General features: G+C 44.0%; 1 protein-coding gene across 7 annotated transcripts in view; it reads left to right on the top strand.

Annotated features, from left to right (window-relative positions):
• RAI14 (retinoic acid induced 14) overlaps window positions 1–22,724 on the top strand; it is a 139,719-nt gene that overhangs the window by 76,682 nt on the left and 40,313 nt on the right. For 5 of the 7 annotated variants that reach the window (XM_045862600.3, XM_045862592.3, XM_045862569.3 and 2 more), the window contains exons 3-4: window positions 7,522–7,611; window positions 7,743–7,873. In XM_045862600.3, the coding sequence (XP_045718556.3) occupies window positions 7,522–7,611; window positions 7,743–7,873 (221 nt within the window). The remainder of the gene's footprint in view (window positions 1–7,521; window positions 7,612–7,742; window positions 7,874–22,724) is intronic. The other 2 variants (XM_045862576.3, XM_064596803.1) reach the window with 1 other exon arrangement.

Raw genomic sequence — 22,724 nt, 5'->3', positions numbered from 1 at the left:
AAGGCCGAGCTTCAAGGGAAAACCCGTAAGCAGGTAGAGTCATTTGGAAATGATTTGATGAATAGGAAACTTATAGGCCAGCCATTGAAAATTTCATTTGTGATAAATTAGCAGGACTGTTTGGAGCTTCCATTGAAGGTAAGGTCTGCCTTTCCCACGTGCTGCCCTTCATAGCTGACACATTACACATGTCTCTGGAGCATGACATATGGCTTCCTGAACTTGCAAATGTGGCCTAAATGTGCTCTGTTGGAAGAGCATCTGTTTAAACAGTCTCCTGGAAAACTGAGCCATGTGCAATAAAATAGTTAATTTCACGTCTGTGAATGTTTTCTCTAAGGCCCTTTAAAATGTTATTTTTAGGAACTACAGTAGAAAATTTACAAATTTAAATTTGCATGAAGGCATTACCTGCCTCTGAAAAGGTAATGGACCATCAGTCCTAAGCTGTAAATATTAAAGGATTCATAGAGCATGAGTGATGAAGGAACAGTGCGGAAGATCTAAGTCAGTAATAACAGTCACCGTTTTCTGAGTGCCTAATACGTGCCAGGCCCTTCACAGACATTACATTTAATTCTCAGCGTAACTTGCAAGGAAGTGAGATCCCTCCCATGTTACAGATAAGGAAATGCCCATAACCTGCTCAAGACCACTTAGGCAGGAGGTGGTGGTGAGCTGGAATTCCAGCTCAAAAGCACTAACCTCTGAAGCCGGTCCCTCATTCTACACCAGGAGTTCTTGACTTTGGCTTATGGATGGACTGGGGATAAGGGTTTAAGCCAGAGACCTTTATGAATTATATGCAAGCTCTTGCAAGTTTGTGCATTATTCTGAGGAGAGTCCATAACTTCAGCAGATTCTCAAAGGGATTTGTGAGACCTCTTCCAGAAGCAGATTTTGGCTCCAGGCTGCCTTCATTTTAGACATGAGGAAATAGCAAGTGAGAACACAAAACGTCCAAAGGCACTTGGCACACTGTTGATTTGACCAGAAAGTGAACCACGAGCCTTCTTTCTAAACTGTGTGTGTGTGTGCATGGGTAATAAATCACATCTAGAGATAAGTGCACTTCTGTGGGGCCACTAACCAGGTCACGAACTAGAGCCCAGGACCCTAGAATACTCCCCGGTGTCCCTCCCTCATCAAATGGCATACCCCCCCCCCTTCCAACTACTATTCTGATTTTTAAGGTAACCTCGTCCTTGCTTTTCTTTATAGTTTTACCATCCCGACATGCGTCCCTAAATGATCTGGGTTCATCTTCCCTGTTTTCATTTTTGTCTACATGCAGCATGCTATTGTCTTCTGTGTCTTGTTCTTTCAGCCATATTGTTTTTAGTATCTCTCCAGGTTGTGGTGTGCAGTTGTAGTTTGTTCATTCCATTGCTTGATAGATTGTAATTTATCTTCTGTTATTGGACATTTGATTATTTTTCATTTCTGCCTATTATGAGCAATGCCTTTGTTAAAATTCTCATACACATCTTAGACACAAGTTGCCCATGCAGCTTGTAGGGAAAGCACAGGATGTATTAAGCTTTTGTGGGAGACAAAATATTTAGTACTATGAGGAAAAAGTGAAGAATTCTATTCTTCTCTCACCCCCTTCCTTAATGCTTCTGTGGGTAGCCTTTGCATAGATTCCACTTGTCCCAAAACTTGGACCAAGAATCAAAGAGTGCACTTGAACCTGAGTTCAGGGTGCTGACTGAGATCTCTGGGATCAGAGTCTCTGGGATGAGGCATGAGACTCTGCACATTTAACCAGTGATTCTCGTGACTGGGAGACACTGGGTTCACCCCGATGAATTGGTAAGACCTGGCTCCTTAGTTATGAGGAGGTTCGGAGAAAGTGTACCCATGATTAAAATATTGGAAAATTGGCTTTAGAATATTTAAGGGAGTAGAAAAGTTAAGGGAGCTGGATTTATTTAGCCTATTAAAAAAAACCCAGAAACATGATTAAATAATTGTTTTCTCATGGAACACTACATCAAAAACTAATGATGTAATGTATGGTGATTAACATAATAAAATTAAAAAAATAGTTGTTTGCAAAAGAATGAAAGTTTTATAATTGAAAAAAAAATTTGCTAAGATGAGAGATTTAGGTTAATCAAGAGGAGGAAACTCCTGCTAAAATCAGCAAAAGATACTGAGCGTTTGTTAGGTACCAGAGGGGTAAGAAATAAAGGCTGTTGTGCCTTCAGGGAGCTGAAGACAGGGAAACAAGACAAGCACACATCAGCTCTGGAACAAAGGCCAGGATGCAGTATTTTACTGAGTCTAGACCGTGGGCTTCAGGCAGCTGAGTAGGTGGCCCCCTGGGACACCATGGAGGAGAGAAGCAGAGAGACATCACCACGAAAGGCGTGAAGAGCCTGCAGGGCTTGAGGTAGGCTTTAGAAGGAAGCCTTTTCGTTGGCGGATGGGATGACAGAGCATTCTAAAGCAGTGTCGTCCAATGTTTTTTCTTGTGATTCCCCAGTAAAAATACATATTTTATATCACCGCCCAGGATGCATACATAATCAAAAGTTTCATGAAACATTTAACTTTATTAAATATGGTGCATCTGATGTTTGCTGGTTTTTTCTAACTCATTTTTGTTAAATGTTGGATGAACCCACTTGCAGGTTGACACCACCATTCTAAGGGGACCAGAAGCCCAGTGTGGAGGCAGAGCTAAGCCGCCCTATGGAGGGAGTGCCATTTAGAGGAGGGGATTTCCATGGGAAGTGGTGAGGGGGGATGGGATATTTGGGTGGTGATGGTCTCTAGAAGCCTTCCCTGAGTATAAGTGAATTACACTGGGTTGTTATGGCAGAATTTCAAACTTCACCTGTCATATGATCTACTTCTGACACCAAATGGTTTTCTCTATACCCACAGCCAATCCTCCCAACTCTTCTGGCACCAACAAGGTATCCCAGCAATGCAATTCAGTTCTGACACTAATGACCTCGAGGTATTGTCAGATCCCACAGTTAAGGGCCCAGTCCCACAAAATTGCTCCCATTTCAGATGCCATCTACATCTGACCAACTGTACATCTGACCAACGAGCTATGAAGTTGGGGGGTTCCCACAGCCCATGTCTCAGGTTTGATAATTTGTGAGATGGGCTCACAGAACTCAGACACTGCTTAGTATTACTAAGTTTATTATAAAGAATACAAATCAGGAACAGCCAAATGGAAGAAAGGCACAGGGCAAGATAGGGGATGTGTGTGTGGGTGCGTACACGCAACGCTTCTACTCCCTCTCCAGCATCATCCTCCCCCCAGCGCCCCGATGTGTTCACCAACCTGGAAGCTCTCTGAACCCTGTGGTTTCAGAGTGGGTTAAGGCTTTTTATGGAGGTTCCATTATATAGGCATAATGGATTGAATCATTGGCCATTTGCTGATTGACTCAATCTCTAAACCCTCTCCCCTCCCTGGAGGTGGAGTTAGGGCTCAAAGTTCTAACCGTCTAATAATATGGTTAATTCCCTTGGCAACCAGTCCCCATCCGAAGCTATTTAGGGGCTTCTAGCCACCAGTCATGTCATTAACTCATGTAAGAGGCTTATTATGAATAACAAAAGATACACTTCAGCCCTATCACTCAGGAAATTCATGGATTTTAGAAGCTCTAGTGCTAGGAACCAGGGACAGAACCAAATCTATAATTCTCATATCACAATATCACAACCTATTTATCTGACCAACCCTACTGTGAGTCAGTGAATTGGGCAAGATAACTTTTTAAGATTCCTTTTGATGCTTGGTTTCAAATTAGTACCACTTAGCAGAGGGATAGAGGTGGATGAGAAGAATTTGCTTCTAGATTCTCAGTAGAGCACTGACATTAAAAGTATTTATTAAACATCTGTTTTATCTCATCTTGTGGATGACCATGGAATTTTTGGTATGGAATGTAGCACTGGGTGGAATGGTTTTATGGGAGAAAATACAAGGACGATCCCTGTGAACGGGTTTAGGAGAGGAAGGTGATAGCACCTTGAAAGCCAAGCTTTCTGGAAGAAACATGGTACGGCCCGTTGTGCATATCAGAACTACATACAAGTATTACCAGCCGCCTGACCCAGGACTAGAGAGCTCAGTCACATTAGCATCACCTCCTTATGAGCGCTGGCCAGCAGTCTGGGATGTCATTTCAGAATCTGGATTCCTGGGTTAGAGCAAGGACAAATTGAGATCCTTCTTGTCCCCCACTTTTAGCATACTTGGGAGAATTTTAAGAGTAAACTCTTACTTTTCTCTCATTTCCCAACCAATGGTCTATGTTCTCCCCCAGTTTCTTCCTCAGGTTTGCTCCTGCCTTCCCGATTTGTTCTGAACTGTTCTCTTGGCTCGGATTCTAAGGCCAATATGTATAGCACCCATCCGTTTCCTTCCTGCTGCTTACTGTGAACCCCATCTGCAGCACAGACAGGTTGAATGGTGGTGTGGATTATTTATTAAATCTTTGTGTGTGGGTAGCTGTGTTCTTTCCACCTTATCTGTTCTAACAGGAGAGTAACTTTGGGCCTGCAATGAGGAGAAACTAAATGAAAGAGAAGAATTTTAGATCTCAAGGGATGTGCCATTGACCTTGTCCTCCGGGGGGGGGGGGGGGGCTCTTTCTTGCTGTGTCCTCTAGAAACTGAACTCCCTAAATATCCACATGTAACTAATTTCAGGGAATCCCTACAACCAGATTTTTCTCTACCCGAGTTCAGTGCCTTAGCGGCACTGAAAAGGAAAATCCTTTCATGTGGCCTTTCTTTGCTTAAGTACTTTCAGTCATATCCTCTGAGGTTTAATATCCTTTTGATCTTCCCAATCCAGTTTTAAGTTGGTCAGTTTAAATTAGGGAAGGACTTAAAGACAACACTAATAATGTGGTTTTGGGATAATGTAGATAGGAACCATTGGTCCTGAATGTACTTTGATGAATTTTTTGTTTTGTTTTGGCTTGTTAAATGCTGTCTGAGGGAAATAAACTTCACTCTGTTTCTTGGTGTTTGCTACGTTTCGTTCTTAGGTAAAGCTTCCTATTCTACCAACAAATGCTTGTGCTTGAGGCAGTGTATGTATTGTGTTCTTCTGCAATAGGAAGCCTGATTTGTCATTGAAGATAAAACCTAATGTCGGGGCGCCTGGGTGGCTCAGTTGGTTGGGCGACTGCCTTCGGCTCGGGTCATGATCCCAGAGTCCCAGGATCGAGTCCCACGTCGGGCTCCCTGCTTGGCGGGGAGTCTGCTTCTCCCTCTGACCTTCCTCCCTCTCATGCTCTCTGTCTCTCATTCTCTCTCTCAAATGAATAAATAGAATCTTTTAAAAAAACACAAAAAAACAAAAAAAAAACCTAATGTCATCTTTGTGAGTGTACTGATAGTTGAAGAAGTGTGGGTGACATTGGCGTAGACACATTCTTATCTTATTAAAAATACTTAGAGAGCTGCTTTGTTCTATATGATAGCCTCTAGCTACTGGCTCTGGAAGTCTAAAATTAAAAATTCGATTCCTTAGTCATACAAGCCACATTTCCAGTCCTCAGTAGCCGTATGTGGCTAATGTGATAATGACCATTTGGGCCAGATAATTCTTTGCTGGGGTGTGGGTGGGGGTGTGGAGCTGTCCTATGCATTGCAGAATGTTTAGCGGCACCCCTGGCCCCACCTACTAGAGGCCAGGAGCATCTAGTCACAACAATCAAAAATGTCTGTAGAGGGCGCCTGGGTGGCTCAGTTGGTTAAGCGACTGCCTTCGGCTCAGGTCATGGTCACGGAGTCCTGGGATCGAGTCCCACATCAGGCTCCCGGCTCAGCGGGGAGCCTGCTTCTCCCTCTGACCCTCTCCCCTCTCATGCTGTTTCTCTCTCTCTCTCTCAAATAAATAAATAAATAAAATCTTAAAAAAAAAAAATGTCTGTAGAGATTGCCAAATGTCCGCTGAGGAACAAAATCATCCCTGGGTGAGGATAACTTGCCTAGTTTGTCCAGTGCAGATATAAAACATTTCCATGAACAAAGACAATACTGTTCTAGAATAATCTCCAGCAAAGTTTGGTTGGGGGACATTTTATAGATTAAGCATTTTTGAGCTTTAGAGGAATCAGAGTAGTCATCTGGTCCAAAGCCTCGGGAAACTGAGGCGCTTGAGAGGTTTGGGTGACTTAAGGTCCATAGCATGGAAGTATCAATCTAGACTGCTAGATTTCTGGCTCATGCAGCCTAGAGGACAGACTTCTGATTTTCATTTCAACCTATCTCCTCATTCCTGTGTTCTCGCACTCAGTGAAGGCTCTGGGGAGGAGGGAGTCCTAAGAAATGGGAGTGGTCTTGTCCTGAGCCTCAAAGCAAATTTCTTACCTTAACCCTGTGCACCTCTATTTTACTCCTGCATGGCCTGTGGCTTTCTCTAAGGCCCTGCCTCTAGGCTGCAGTTGGAGGGGTGCCTGGGACATCTTGTAGACCCACCTTTGTGTATCAGAAGGTGGAGCCCTATTGGGTTTCCCAGTTCCATCAGTGCAGAGAGTTTGGGAACACGCTCCTCGGGCTGTGGAAGGTTGTAGTCCTGTAAAATTTCCCTCTTGTTAACTGTTAAATTTCCAGTGTCTCTGTCAGCTTCCATGCAGTGGTCCATGGCCAAGCCTTTAAAATGAAATGCCTGGCGGTTTTTAATCTTCAGAGGTCTCAAGGAAGCAGAGAGCCCTGCAGAAAGTTTTGGGGAGGGAGAAGGAATCTTTCTAAGGGTGTTGGTATCCACAGCGGGAGGGGCCAGAAAGTGGGCTTAGCTAGGAGAGGTCTGGAGGGCAGGCAGGCCTGCAGAGTGACCCAGGGGCCCCAGGATGTGCCCCAGGATCTTTTCTCCCTGAATTAATCCTGTATACCTCTCCATGACTCTTCAATCGCTGATTTTATTCCCTTCTCTGTTCCAAAACCTTCAGTGGCTCACTGCTGCCTTTTCACATGTGAAACTTCTTGGCCTTCTACTCAAGGCCCATTTGCTCTTGCATGGAGACCTCCTCTTTTCCTTTGTAAGAGTAAAAACCAATTTTTATGCACATGAAAGCTTTATTGTGACTGTGGTTCACAGAATGATTCTGTCGGGCTGGGGGTTGGCAGTGGTGGAGGCTTTGCTCAAAGCTGTTTGATGTTTAATAGCTCGCTCAGGAAGAAGTTTTGTTTCTGATGATACTTTGTTGAGTCGGTAGCCCGGACAACTCAAAAATCAAAAATTTATGCAGCTCAAAAATCAGGGCCCAGGGAACAGGCCAGAAAGAGTGGCAGTGAAAGCAGGCGAAGAGTTGTGTGTAAATAAAACCTCAAGTCACCTTGAGCTCTGGGCCAGTTTGGTTCTGTAACACTGTGGGCCCAGTGAGCTGTGGCCCAGGTCAAAGGCCAGTATCCTGAGGAGCCAGCTGTCAGAGTTTAGCTGGAAACAAGCTAATGTGTAAACTTGCCTCGAAGTCTTTTCAAGTGGCTTCATTTTCCTAGCTTCACTGAAAAGAAGTGACTTTATTTCAGAGTTTGCTGACCAGCTGCTGTTCCATTGAACTGTTGATGTTTTCCTTTGGGAAACCGGTCTTCTTGAGTGTCTCCATGGTGAAGGGGAAGGTATCTGATTTGGGGGCAGGTTTTGATTTTAGCGACGGGAGGGTGGAGCCCGGGAGGACCGGGGTCCTGCTGGTCAGTGTGACTGTGGCCACTGTTGTTCACTAGCTCTGCATCTCCCCTTTGCTCCACAGACCAACGAGTGGAACAAGAATGATGACCGGCTGCTACAGGCTGTGGAGAATGGAGATGCGGAGAAGGTGGCCTCCCTGCTGGGCAAGAAGGGGGCCAGTGCCACCAAGCAGGACAGCGAGGGCAAGACCGCGTAAGCTAAAAAGATTGGTTTCTAACTGGAGTGATTCTGGCTTCTCGAGAGTGTTCTCTGGAGTCCTTGGGATCCACAAGGGGAACTTCACAAATGCCTTGAAGGAGACTTTGTGAAATTACTGTCCTCCCCCATTCCTACCCCTCATGTTAAGATGTGTAAGAGGATATTTTCATCTGGTTCCTGTCTCTTCAAGTTCCAAATTGCACACTGACCTTTACCTTGGGTGGCTATATTTGTTTTTAGGTGTAAGCGAAGATTACACCAGAGACCAAATAGCACCAGGATTGCAACCAGTTGATAGGTAGGAAAGGAATTCTGTCCTACATTCGAAACAGCATAAAAGAGGGTAATTTTTTTCATAACCCTCAAACCTTACTATTTATATTGTTATTTTTTTTAAAACCCCTTCCTTAATGTAGATCAGTAATTACATGAATAGCGTGAATTTTGCATTATAATTTGCCATTTGTGGTACTCTTGCCCGCCATAATTAGAATTATAGATTTGAGTGTGTGTGTGTGTGTGTGTGTGTGTATCTGTATCCATCCTTACTCTGGTCATATTGTAGAGAGATCATTGACTTTGTAGCTAAATAGACTTCTAATCTGGACTTCATCACTTATGAATTATGTAGTCTTTTTTTTCTTTTCAAGATTTTATTTATTTATTTGACAGAGAGAGATACAGCGAGAGAGGGAACACAAGCAGGGGGAGTGGCAGAGGGAGAAGCAGGCTTCCCGCGGAGCAGGGAGCCCGATGCGGGGCTCGATCCCAGGACCCTGGGATCATGACCTGAGCCGAAGGCAGACGCTTAAAGACTGAGCCACCCAGGCACCCCGAATTGTGTAATCTTTGAATCTTAATTTATTCCATTTAAATTGGAGATGATAATATTTAACCACGAGTATAGTTATGAATATAAAACAAGATCCTGACTTTGGTTAGGCGCCTCCAGAAGCAGGTTCTGAGATAAAGATTTGAGTGTGAGCTGTTTCTCTAGCCAGTGCTCCCAGGGGCACACAGGAAAGGCCTGAACCCACGTGGTTTGTTACTGATGGGCTACTGCTGTGGGCGGCTGGAACCCAGTCTCGCTAAGACCTCTGGGAGTCTCTTTAGACTCAGAGGAGGGGTTGGCCAACTCTGGCCTGCAGTCTGTCTTTGTAAATAAAGTTTCAGTGGGATGGAGCCAAATCCATTTATTTACAGTAGCCTTGGCTACTTCTGCACTGCAAAGGCAGATTTGAGGAGTTGAGGCAAAGACTATGGCTTACAAATCCTAACATATTAACTCTCTGGCCTCTTGCAGAACTAGTTTTCTTACCCCAGGTTTAAAGTATGCCTCAAAGTTATCTGACCCAAGGGGTAAGGAAACTGGGGTATCTATTCCTAATCACTTGTCCCTCCAAGGTTGAGTGCTCCCAGGGCCCATAATGCTCATGGGCAGAACAGGTCCAAGAGGTTATGAAAGGGGCACCTGTAGCTATAGATAGCATAGGTAAAGAGCTCGCAGTGGCCCCCAGTAGGTACTTGATAAATCCAGTTCCCTTTCCTTCTTATCCTAAACGAGTGGTTCTTAGTCCTGGCAGCTCCTGCCTGAGAATCACCTGGGGTACTTTAAAAACATATTGATACCAGGCGCACTCCAGATGTTCAGAAACATTTTGTCTATGCAGAGGCCCAGGAATCAGTATTTTTATTATCTTTTTATTTATTTATGTATTTGTTTATTTTTAGATTTTATTATTTGACAGAGAGAGAGCACAAGCAGGGGGAGCAGCAGAGGGAGAGGGAGAAACAGACTCCCTGCTGAGCAAGGAGCTGGATTCGGGCCTCGATCCCAGGACCCTGGGATCATGACCTGAGCCAAAGGCAGATGCTTAACCAACTGAGCCACCCAGGTGCCCCGGGAATCCATATTTTTTAAAGCATCCCACGTAGGTTCGACCAGAGAGAACCATCATCTAGAAACTGGACTGACTCTAGGTTGATTGATTGATAGATAGTGAGAATAAAGGGCAAATTTTCAGGACAAGATTGAGCATCACATTTTAGCAAATTCTGTCAATGAAACCCTCTTCCTGGAACCCACTGAATCCCATAGCATAGACACTAGTTCTATTGTTTGGGGAGCCACAAGATAGCCTACAGAGCTATGCTCTGTCTAGGGAGCAGGCTAGTTCATATGCAAGGGGAAGAGGGAAGTGTTCTCACTCAGATTAGAGTCTGGTCCTCTAGGGGCCGGGCTGGTCCTCTCCGCCAAAGCCCCCAGGTTGAGCTCCCCACCATCAGCCTCTTTGACATCCCAACTTTGCAGAGGCTGGTCTCTCGGGTGTGGAGTCCAGGGCCATAATCCTGGTGGATTCTGACATGGGAGGCAGATGTCTAATATCAGGTGGGCTTTAGTTGTTGCCTAATAATCGTGTTGAGTGAGTTGCCTACCCAACCTTATATAATTCTTAGTTCTTAACTGTCTTGCAGTCTAGATTGTAATTTCCTTGACAAAGGGACTGTTACCTTCTGGCTCATCCCTATAATTAAATCATCTAGCCCACTGCTCAGCTTATAGATACTCAAAAAATATTTTTCGAATGCATTAATTACCCTTTTCCCAGGATGCCGCACTTGGAGTTGGTGCTTTCTGAGCCACAGTGGCAGAGACCACGCTCCCAAACCTGCCATGAGATTTTTGGTGGGGGACTGCTTCTTGTCCCACTCTAGAGCTCTCTGGGCTCCTGCTACTCGCAGCTCAGCTTGGCAGATGCCTGCACAAGACAGCCTTTTACAGCCCTCCCAGAGAGGTGGGAGCTAGACACCTCCGATAGTTTTGTCCAAGACAACCCTCACTAAAAAGAAGATGGAAAACAGGTCAGCAGCTTAGCCACAATTGTGATCACCTTAATAAATTTGTACCTTTTGTTAATAAGACATTTATTATGGGTGGAGTAGATGGCCAGGCAGTTAATGTCTCTCTCTTTTGTTGTGGGAAAATATATATAACATCAGCCTTACCATGTTAACCACTTTCAAGTACACATTTCATTGACATTAAGTACATTTGCCGTGTTGCGCAACCGTCATCATTTAGTTCCAGAAATTTTTCATCATCCCAAAAGGAAACCTTGTACTCCCTAAGCAGTGACCCTTCTCAGCCTACCTCCCCTCCCCCTGGCAACCACTAATCTGCTTTCTGTCTCTGTGAATTTGCCTATTCTGGATATTTAATATAAATGGAATCATACTGCTGGGCCCCTTGTCTGTGTTGTTGGTGTTTTTTTTTTTTTTTCACCGAGTGTAAGGTTTTTAAAGTTCATCCTTGCTGTAGCACGGATCAGTTCTTCATTCTGTTATCTTTTCATGGCAGAAATGCATACAGCAATTATACCAAAATCACCCCCTCCACTTGGCAGATGGTAAAACCAAGGCTCACGTGATCTAGCTCTCCCTGAATTAACTCCAGAACCAGTTCTACCCTTGCCTTTGTACTTACAAGTCTGCCATTTTTTGCTTTGATGACTCCTGTGTAGAAGGTTAGAGGAACTATGGAAAAAAAAGGAAGAGAAGGTCATTATTTTTTCAGGGGAAGATTTTTCATAAATAATCATCTGTTAACATTTAATTTTTCTGCTTAGAATATTCCTTATGATGATTAAAGTTATTAAGTGATAACTGTAAGGATTTAATTGTCAGAGGCACCGTGGAGTTAATCTATCTGGCTGCATAGTTTCATTCAAATCTAGTAGTTTTGGTATTCAGAATAAGGGGTGCTGTGGGGTTGGACACCATGGTCCCTGCCTCTTTGGTATCATGGAATCATGCAAGGCCCAGAGCTCTGTTAACAGGAGCCCCAAGCAGTGCTGTCCCCCTGGCTCCTGTCCTCTCACTCTGGAGGTCTGCACTTCCATATTTGGGTTAGTCTAATCTGTGCTTTCCTGCCCGAGTGTAGCTGTGTCTCCCTCCCATTTGAAGATTTTTCTCAAGCTGTGGAGACTTTTCCTTTGTCCTTTCCCATTCTCTCCACGTGCATCGGTTGGTTGCAAACTAGTAACTTCCTCAGAGCCGTCCTGAGTCCATGACAGAGCAAGGTAGCGTGTCCCCTCTGCTGAAGCTTTTGGCTACACCAGCCCCATGGAGCTTGCAGGCCCAGCATTTGTTTGTGGACTTGTACAGAGTGGTTGGCAGTTGTCTCTAAAGGGTAAGGCCAGTCACACACTCAGTTAGGTCCTTGCCTCATTCTCTGCCTACTCGTTTGGGTTTACTCTTTGACTTATCGACCTCCCTGTCAAATTAGGCTGGAGGCCTCTTTTCTAGCAAGCTCTTGTACTAACCCACTTTGTAATTCTGTTCAGTAATGGACAGCGTTTCTCTCTTGCCTGACAACCTGCAGTCCTGATTTGGGCTCTCCGGGCCTTCCCACTGGCCCTGCCATTACTTCATCGAATGTTTTCTTGCCCTGCCTTCTCCTGGAGGCAGGGCTGTTGGCTCCCTGCTCTCCCCTCATGTTTGCCCAGGTTTGGTGTCTAGTCCAGAAGACCTCCTCTCTGATGTTCTCAGTCCTTTTAAAAATTTTCTTCTCTTTGAAATACCAGCATCTTGATTTACAACTTGATATGTTGTTCTTGTTCCTTCAGTACAATAACAGAAAAGTCTGTACAGCTTTAAAAAAACACAGCAAGCTCCCTGAATACAAGGATCACGTGATTTTTGTTGTTGTGTTGGGGTCTCCCACAGTTTCAGGCAGAGAAGAGGCATTCAGTCAGTATTTGTGGATGTGCCTTTTCGGCATGACAGTTATGGAGAAAACACTCTTTGTTAGTGATACCTCATGGGGAAATTAATTAGGAGTGGATTAACTTGGGGTTCAAGAGGAAAATATCCTGGTGAACGTCACAACCTGACACTTCTCTTTTCCCCACTTCCAGTGCAATCTAAAGAGAGAAATACTCAGCCTTTACTACCTAGAGAACCAGATGACCCAGAAAAATCCCAAGAATGAAGTGGCAAAGGCCACCATCTTGGTGGACATTCTCTAGAAGCCTCCATAACCCAAGGTCAATAACCAGAAGGGTGGTTGGTAATTCTTCAGACTTTTAGTTTCTTTCTGCCACATTTCCTTTAGGGAAAGATAAGAAACTTTGTCTGAAAATTTTCTGCCTCTAAAACTGATCAGAGAGGGGTTAAAAAAAAAATTGAAAGCAATTGAATGGAATTCATTTAGAAACAAGTAAAAGAAGGGTGCTGTCTGGGGTCAGAAGAGAACAAAATAGAGCAAGGCAGAGAATTATAGCTGCAGCCTGTGTTTATGGGGTCAAGCTTGGCTTCCCTTGACCCATCTGTTCTCTTTCCATGGTGGAGGTGAGGATGTGGAAGGATATCAATGCCCTAAAACCTCTTACCATAGAACAGTCTAATTGTTTCCAGATGCTTTCCCCTACATTTAGATGTGCATTTAATTAAAGTTATGTATGTTTGCCTTAGGAACAACCAGACTAAATAAAATCACTGCTGGGACTGTAGTATTTGAAGAAATACCACCCAGGCATGTGTGTATAGACATTTTATGTATGTGTGTATATGTATGTATGTGTGTGTGTGTGTGTGTATATACATATATGTATATATATGTATGGAATGCATACATAGTCCACATTTCGGAAACCTGATCTTTTTATTTTGAAAGCAAAAACTTGTGCTAGTATTTTTAGATGACTCCATGGAGCTTAAATATAAAATAGGGGAGGTAGTCTTTGAATTCTGCAAATCAGTACAATAAAGGGCTTCTGTGTCTGGAGGCTGGTTGTACTTTTTTCCTGTTTTCTCAGAGTAGGGATATAGCAGTTCCATCTTAGAAATCAAGTCAGGCTGTCTGGGCTGCTTTCTCCAGCTCTCACAGGGCTGCCAAACCAATTTACCTAAAATTATACTATGTACCACAGCCTCCTTCCCTGGGAAATTACCTTCCAGGCAGAATCACCCTATGTCTTTCATAAAACCTGTTGGTATTTGACAGAGGGATAAACTGAAGGATTTAATTGTTCTATTGCATATCCACTTTGCTTTCGGTCACATAGATTTTTGAAGGTGATAAAACTTGTGTTCCTACCTTGCAACTGTGCCCAATTGTTTGTTTAATTAATCTACCAGTTGGGAGGTACTCCCTTCCCTGCATGTAAAATGTTCCAAACTCTTGTAAGCATATACAAAAGAAGAAGGAAATAGGGCCTTAGCCCACAAAATGCATAGCATCTATCTGAGAAGACAAGACCAGTGCAAGCGCTGGAGGATGATTAAGTGCCATACTATAAAATACTAACTGTAAGGGGTTCAAGCTGGGGAGAGATGGTGCATCACCGGAGTAGCCAAGAACTGCTTCCTGCCTGAGGTGTGATGTCAGGTGGTCTTGAAAAGTGGACGGGGCAGATTGGGGTTGGTATGGGGGGCAAGGAGGACAGTGTAGGTGTTGATCATAGCATGAATAGAGCCTATCCCACATTGGAAAAGAAAAGCGATGACACCACAGTTACGGTTTCCTTCCCTTCTCCAAGAGCTTATTGGAGTTTCAGGTCAGTGGTTCTCAACTTCAGTCCCATTAGAATCACCTGGACAGCTTTGAAAATGCTGGCGTCACCCTCAGAGACACCTATGTAATTGGTGTGGGGTTTGGTAGGTATGAGGTTTTTCAAAGCACCCAGGTGACTTGAATGGCCGGCCAAACTGAGAACTCCTGTATTTGACATTCCACAGTGAGACCCCAGGTTCCCCACAGGCTTTACCCAGTGAGGGGTTCCAGGGACCGCAGCATGCACACATGTACATATATGTATATATAATCCTTATGCACAAAATAAAATGGCAAATTTGGGCTTAAGGTAAATTACGTTAAAGTAACATAAGACATCGGGTTTTTTAAGAGAAATAGTGTTGTATGTTAAAGCTGAGCAGATCTTATTGCAAAATTGTACTTTAGAAGGAAGACTTGAAACTACAGTCGTACAAATTGACGAGAATAAGCAATTTTGGAATTTAGATTTGGAAATTAAGAACTACATTGACGGGGCACCTGGCTGGCTCGGTTGGTGGAGAATATGACTCTTGATGTCAGGATTTTTGAGGTCGAGCCCCATGTTGGATGTAGAGATTACTTAACAATCTTAAAAAAACAAAAACAAAAAACCAACATCGATCAAGAATGGGTGGGATCACAGAATTTTTCAGTTTAAAACTTTTCAAAGCTGGGTTCAGGGTATTGAGAATGAAGGACTTTAGACACACAGATGGGTCATTGTGACTCAAGGTTGAGGCAGTCTGGCTTTACCCTTCCCTCCAGTTCTCTGGCCATGTCCTCCTTCGGCTGGACCAACCCCCACTCACAGAGATCAGGAGAGCCTGGGAAATATGGTTCTGTGTGATAGAGAGCAGAGCAGGCGCATGGGCAGGGATCTCAGTGCATGCTGTGACTTCCACCCATTCTAAACCCGATGGGGGGGGGGAAGGGAGGGACAGGGCACCTGGAGCAGAAGGCTTTCACACTGATAGCAGCCTGGCAGCTTACAGGTTGAGGCCCGTAAGAGCACTTAGCATGTGTTTGGCCTTGAGAAACACTTGCGCTTTCTCACCTGGGGCCCTGAAATTCACACCTTCCAAAATTCCACCACCACCGCTCATCCACCAAAGTCTTGGTACCATTCAAGGCCCAGTTTTATGAAGCCTTTCCTGATTTCCAAAGTGGCTGAGCTTGCTCTGGCTGTTGGATTTGATGGGTCTTGGTTACCTATGTACTTAGCTTATCGCTATTATTAGACTATTAGGATTAGAGCTCGATCTTACCCAATTAATAAAGGAGTTGCTATTAATCATGTTAATATTGCATGTCCCACCACCGGGCTAGGGGCTTTTACATGTGTCATTCATTCAACGAACAGTTCATTCATTCACCCATTTTAAAGACCATGTCAGTTTCCCATAGATTTTTCTCCTAGGGTGCTCTCAGTCACCCTGGAGTAATTTATGAGAGGAAAGTGTGTGTCAGAAAGCTTCAGGAATTAGTGCAAATCACCCCCATTCTGTGGCTCTAGGTTCTAGAGTCTGGGGGTCTTTCATGAATACAAGAGACGGATCATTGTCCTCATGGAGATTTCATAATGCCCAAGTGCTATTTCCAGACCACATTTATGAAACCAAACAATCCTGAAGGAAAAGAGCCAATACTCAGCTTAAATGTCATGGGGTTTCTTAGCTCTGAGTATGTGGTCTTTCATCTCCGCATTCCCCACCGCCTCCCCGCCCTGTCCCCAGGAGAGCTCTGTCCCCAAAGCGGCACTGCCGATTGTAGGCACTTAAAGGACAGTAATCCTATTTTTACACCCTTTATTTTCTTTATGCCAATCACCTTTTATTGTATCTATCTGAAACATTTAACAGGAGAAGGCAACCTGTGTTGGCGTTCCTCAGACTTTCTGCCCCATCAGTTGCTAACAGAAGCAGTGAGCAGGTCCCTGTGGGAGCTGCTTCTGAAATGGCTGGGAGCCACGTAGCCACCGCCCTCCTCTGCCTATGGGGATTTCTCTCTGGGCCTGTAGAGTTGATCCCTGGGATCCAGTAGAATTCCGGTTTTCAAGGCTTTTATAACTAGACTCTATTAGACAGTCCTGCCTTCCTAACCCTCAGATTATAATCTGAAATGGGGATCCAGATCTTGTAGGATTAAGGATTATCCCACGGTAATATCTTGTGTGAGCTAAGCCTAGTTTGATTGTATGGACCAGATGAGTAAACTGAGGGCAGTGAATCTGAATCTGTTTGTTGTGCCATACTTGGGGATGGCAGAGTGGAGACCCAAACCAAATACTGACTTTGAGTTCATACTTCTTCCTACCATGCAGATGTCCTAAAAATGGAATACGTATCAGAATCACCTGGGAGGGGCTTGTTAAAACACATTGCTGCCTCCACCCCGGAGTCTGGACAGGATCCTAAGAATTTGTATTTCTAACAAATACATCTGGGTGATCCTGATGTTGCTGTTCTGCAGACCATGCTTTGAGAATCACAGCATGATACGATGTTAGGAAGCAACATCAAGCTTCTATTAACATAAGTTTTAAGAACTTACAACCTGAGAAAAACACGGTCATGCCAGTTTATGTGGGTGCCTTGGTTTAGGGAAACTCAGAACTTCAGATTGGAAAAGCAAATTCAAAACTAAAGATTTGCATTATCAAAAAAAAAAAATGACGTCTACATGCCAGGGAAATTGCAATAGGCAAGACAAAAGTCTCTGCCCTCGTAGAAAGTACGGTCCCCTGGGACAGACAACACATTCTTCTTTAATGTGATATCAGGTGCGTTGAAGAGAATGAAGAGGCCAGAGGCCATGTTGAGTAAACTTGGAAAAGGAGGGCCTTTCTGAGCAGACCCCTTCACTGGAGCAGATTGCTGAATGGAATGAGAGGTTGAACCATGCACTCTTCTGGAACTGTTGTCCTGGGGGAGGGAACAGTAAGGCAAAGGCCCTGAGTTGGGGGAGTGCTTAATGTGCCCAGTGAACAGGGAGAGAGCTACAGGGTGAGGTCGAAATGGAAGCCAGGCCTCCTCAGGTAAAGCCTGGTGGGTCAGGGGAAGGACTTGGGATGACATCCTAATTCTGAATACTTAGCTTTCTTGATTTAATATGATTTAGTATCCTTTCTTCCCTCTCCAGAAATAAGTCTTCTCAAAAGAAAGCAAGTAAAGGATAGGCGATTTTAGGTGTTTGGGAGATGTTGAAGCTCTCTAGGGGGATAGAAAGCTGAAATGTTTCTGAACCTCACTGACCCTAGCGACCCCTCTCTGGGAAATAAAGGTGTTTTTCTTTTTAAATATATTTTTAAAGATTTTATTTATTTATTTGACAGAGAGAGACACAGCCAGAGAGGGAACACAAGCAGGGGGAGTGGGAGTGGGAGAAGCAGACTCCCTGATGAGCAAGGAGCCCGATGCTGGGCAATAAAGGGTTTTAAAAGGCAAGGAGGAGATGTGGCTTTATTCGGAAGAAACTGCTCTTTGAGCCAGGGCAGTGAATTCAAGTCCTGCTCTTTTACATATTTTTACTAACCTCTCTGAGCCTCAGTGTCTTCATATGTGAAATGAGGATATTGGATCAGCCTATCCTTCTGGAACCTTCTAACACTCCGGGACTCTGGGTGTGGCTAGTGCTGGTAAGGTTTTCTGTGTGGTCGTTTCTTTGTGTGGGCATGATGGTTTGCTTGATTTGAGGAGCAACAATTGGTTTCAGAGGCAGTGGGAGGAATCAGAGGGCTGAATGAGGTGGCCAGCCTGTTGCATTCTTGACCTGACTCTGCCAGCCCCTCGGGATCGGGAGCTGGGGTTGCAGTGAAGGGCAGCAGTTGGGTTTGAGAGAAGTTTTCTATGAATGAATATGCTGAAAAAAAATCGGAGTCTTTCTAAAAGGAGCCTTGTGAGTTTGTATTTCCTCCAAATATATGTTTCAGCTGTCAGTCAGAAACCAGAAGAATTGTTTATTACTCTGGAAGATAGAAGGAACTTTCCAGGCCATCACTCATGGGCTTCTGAATAGCAACAGCTCAAATCCCCTTCGGGTTAAGAGCCTTGAGAAATATTCCAGCCTTGTTCCGAGGCATTTATTTCGGGAAGTTTTGCACAACTCGCTGAGTGCTTTTGTAGGAAATGCAACCTCCGTTGCAGGCTGTGTTTGCTTCAGCACTGAGATCACATTCCCAGCCGTCGGAGAGCTCTCGGAACCCGAATCTGCCCCAGTGAGGAGCCTGTATTTGCTTTTTTGGCCAAATACTTCCTTTTTTTTTTAAGTTTCAACTTTGTTTTTTAAAGAGCAGCACAACCGGTAAGTTGTAGTGTTTCACAGTTGGCGAGTGATTTAACAAATAGTGCGATTTCTCAGCACGGTGATTAAGGGCCGGCCTCGCAGGCAGAATGCCTCAGTTAGTTCCCCTGCTCGGTAGTGCTGGGACTTGGGGCAAGTTACTGACCTCCTCGGCGCCTCCGTTTCGGTCCTGCTCTGGAAATGGGGATAATAATAGTTATCCCCCCCGAGGCTGGCTGGGGTATGTAATGAGTTAAAGCAGAACTCGTTGTGGAGGGCAGGGGTGCCCCAGGGAGAGAGAAAGAAAGATCGGGAGTCACAAAACTCTTAAGCACCGAAACCTTGGGAACTTTCCAAGTGACAAACGCAGAGAAATTCCTAATATCAATAAGCAGCAAAGGGATCAAAGTGGTATTATGTAAATCTTCAGGCTGCTCTATTTGTGCTCCTTTCAGTTACTTCTCTTTGCGAGGGCCCAGCTGAGTTTTAGAAGCAACACTAAACATTCCCTATTATAATGAAACTTAAAACAACATAGATTCCTTTTTTTGTGGAACATACCCACGAGATTGGTTTTAAGGCTGAGGGGATCGTGTCCTCACAAGAACTTTGAAACAATGGGTGATATGGTAAAAATGATGGTGTGAGGTTCTTAACTTGTCCTCCACGTAGAGCAGGGGTTCTCCAGCTTGAATGTGCTCGTGAATCAGCTGGAAAGTTGTAGAACACAGCTTTGGATTCAGGAGATGTGGGGTGGGGACCAAGAGCCTGCATTTCTAATGAGCTCCTGGTCCATGGACTTGACTCTGCGTAGCCCAGACTTAGGCTCTCGAAGAACCAACACTTCAGCTACACTAGAATCTGGAGAGCCTACCCTGCTGTGTCCCTGGGCAGTGACGAGTGTCCCTGTCCCTGGGCCGGGGGGCAGAGGAGCGGGTAGAAGATTTTTAGACCCTTCCCTCCTCGACAGAATTCTTGACCGATCTGAAGACAGAAACAAACCAACAAAATCTCTCTCCTAAGATTTGTTGCTGTATAGAATCTTGAATGACATTTCTTGTCTTCAAAAGGAAAAGCCACCCTTTTTTTAAATGAGGAGTAAAAGCCCACATGGAGACAAAGCCAAAGGATATTCCGAATTTGTTTTGCATTCACTCTCTTATATTCCTCTAAGGGGAAATTTCAGCTGATAATTAACTGAAATAACTACTTCAGAGGGTTCATTAAGAAAGACTTAAACGTGGCTTCTCTGGAAAATTTAGGTTGTAATTAAATTCTCATCTCTTAAGTTAAAAATTGCCAGGCAATAGCAAGTCTTGGCTAGAATGTGGAAAGATTGGAGCCCTCCTGTATTGTCACTGGCATTGTGAAATGGTACTCCTGCTTTCAAAACTAGCTCACAGCTCCTCAGAGAGCTCAGCATGGGTGCCACTGGCCCCGCAATTCCACTCCTAGGTGTCTGTCCACTAGAATTAAAAACTGGTGTCCACACAAAGATTTGCACAGGAATACTCTAGCAGCATGAACCCAAATGTCCATAACCATCCAATCTATAAAGAAAATGTGACCTATCCATACAACGGAATATTTTTAAGGAAGGAATACGGATACATGCTACGACGTGGATGAATCTTGAAAACATACCAAATGAAAGAAGCCAGACATAAAAGACCACATATTATATATGATTCTATGTTTGTGAAACGTCCAGAATAGGCAGATCCATAGAGCCAGAAAGTAGGTTAGTGATGGCCGGGCTGGCGGGGGACATGGGAATAGGAGTGACTCCTAATGGGTATGTGGATTTTTTTAGGGCAATAAAAACATTCTGGAATTAGATAGTGATGTTAGTTGCACAACTTTGTGAATATACTAAAAACAATTGAATTGTACATTCTAAAATGGTGAATTTTATGGTATATGAATTATATCTCAATAAAAAGATTAAAATCTGCTCATGTTTTCTCAGTCTTTAATTTGTTTTAATAGAATTTTATTTTAGCATTATACATTTGCTTTTAATGGTTTATCAGAGTTTCTCAACCTGGGCACTATTGACATTTTGACATATTGGCATTGTAGACATTTTGGACTAGATAATTATCTTGGGGGGCTGTCCCGTGCATTGTAGGATGTTTAGCAGCATCTCTGGCCTTCACACATTAGATGCCAGTAGAATATGCCCACCACCCACCACCCACCCCATGAATAGTCAAAAATATCTCCAGACATTGCCAAATGTCCCTTCGGTAGGGCAAAATCACCCCTAGTTAAGAACCACTGGTTTATCTTGAGACTTCCTACTAAAAGCCAAGATCCATGAGGGCTTTGTTTCATTTGCCACGTGCTTCTCAGTGCTTAGAACAGTTTCTGGCACATAAATACCCTGGTATCATAGTATAAATATGAGTGAATTGATATATTTAGCTATAGCAATACTTATAAAAATACACAACTATGGAAATATGAAAACTCTCCCATACTTGGGTTAGCTCCAATGCCCGAGAGTTAACTTTGTCAAGACTGTTTTGGGGTGAGGGGGTGGCATTAATCAACCTACTTTTCCTCCCCACCCCCCACCCCCACCTCGCCCAGATCCGCAAACTCTCTTTAGAGGTGTTTTCCTTTACTAGCCATCCAGGACACAGGACATTAGAGGCCACCAACCATGCTCTCCATTAGTTGTGTGTTGACCGGGGGCACCGTCTGCTCCCTAAGCCTTTGGTAACCCCTAGGTGCCCACCTGCAATCCAGATGGGGTGGCCCCCAGCCCACTGGTCTCCTGGATGGCCACCACCTAGGATGCCTACGTTTATCAGTCACTGCATAAGAAAAGAAACCTACTCATTGTCATTTACAAATCTGGGTTCTGCCAGTGACGAATCATGTTTTTCCACCCAACCGAACCCAACTTCCCACTTGAGTATCTTATTAAAAGTTGGCCCTGCTTTTTGTTCTCATTCAGAGGCTAAATGCTAATGACTCGCTGCAGCCAAATCCTGCTTTGAGGATTATCACTTCCGTGAAAGGTGCCAGAATGTTAGCAGCTCAAGTGTGAGCTTCAGACAAAGCTAGTCTTGGATGGCTTTTTTTGTCATCTACAACTTTGTTCCTGAGTTTCCATTCCGTGGAGAGGCACATCGGTTTTATTCTTTCCCTTTCCTTCTTCATTTCCTAAGCAGCGGTGGTTCTGATTTAACTTCTGCTAGCCTGTCTTTTCTGAACATTGAAACAAATCCTTTTATTAAGCAACACATCCTGGACTCTCAGCCTTGCCTTCTGTTGGTGAGGCTATAACAATTGGTGGGTTTTTTTTTTGGCAGGGGGGGCATTTACCATGTGCTTCACATTTTGCTAAGTGCTTTTACATGTAAGTCATTTATTCCTCACAGCCCATTTTACAGATGTGGAAACTGGGAAGATACGGAGATCTCTTGCCCAAGATCACACACTAATAAATGGCAAAGCACAGATTAAAACCCACTTAGTCTGAGCCCTTAAATATTACATGTCTTACCTCCCCAATATCACATTTTTTGGTTATACTTTCTCATCTGACTGCATATATTTGTCGTTCCCCTAAGCTTAAGAAAAGCTATAATGTTAGAGGTTTTTTTTTTTTTTAATTTTCAAAATCATGGCTATTAGGAATTTCTGAAGTTAAAACCTTAAAATGACTGGTTGTCCGAATTAAATACACAACAATAACAACAATGTCACTTTCCCATCTTGCCCTTCTGTGCAATGACATTTACTCCACTCCTGATTAAGAACTTCTTTCTAGGCACCGGGATGGGGGAATGAGAGAAAGAAGACAGGGCTCTATCTTCTAGCCGCTTTCTCTCTGAGGAGGATTAACATGATGACACAGCTTGCTGGTAGTTGGTTGCTGTTCAAGTGTAAGGCAACTAGTTCTTAGTGGTACCCTGTATAAGAGATGGGTTGTTGGGGGATTGCTGATAAAGTCTTGTCATTGTCTGACCTGTGCCTTATTTCTCTTGCATTTGTATA

Source organism: Mirounga angustirostris, unplaced genomic scaffold (assembly GCF_029215605.1).
Source record: "Mirounga angustirostris isolate CCGP_5_RB_7025 unplaced genomic scaffold, mMirAng1.0.hap1 SCAF_7, whole genome shotgun sequence".
Lineage (NCBI taxonomy): Eukaryota > Metazoa > Chordata > Mammalia > Carnivora > Phocidae > Mirounga > Mirounga angustirostris.
This window is presented reverse-complemented; position numbering and strand designations above follow the sequence as displayed.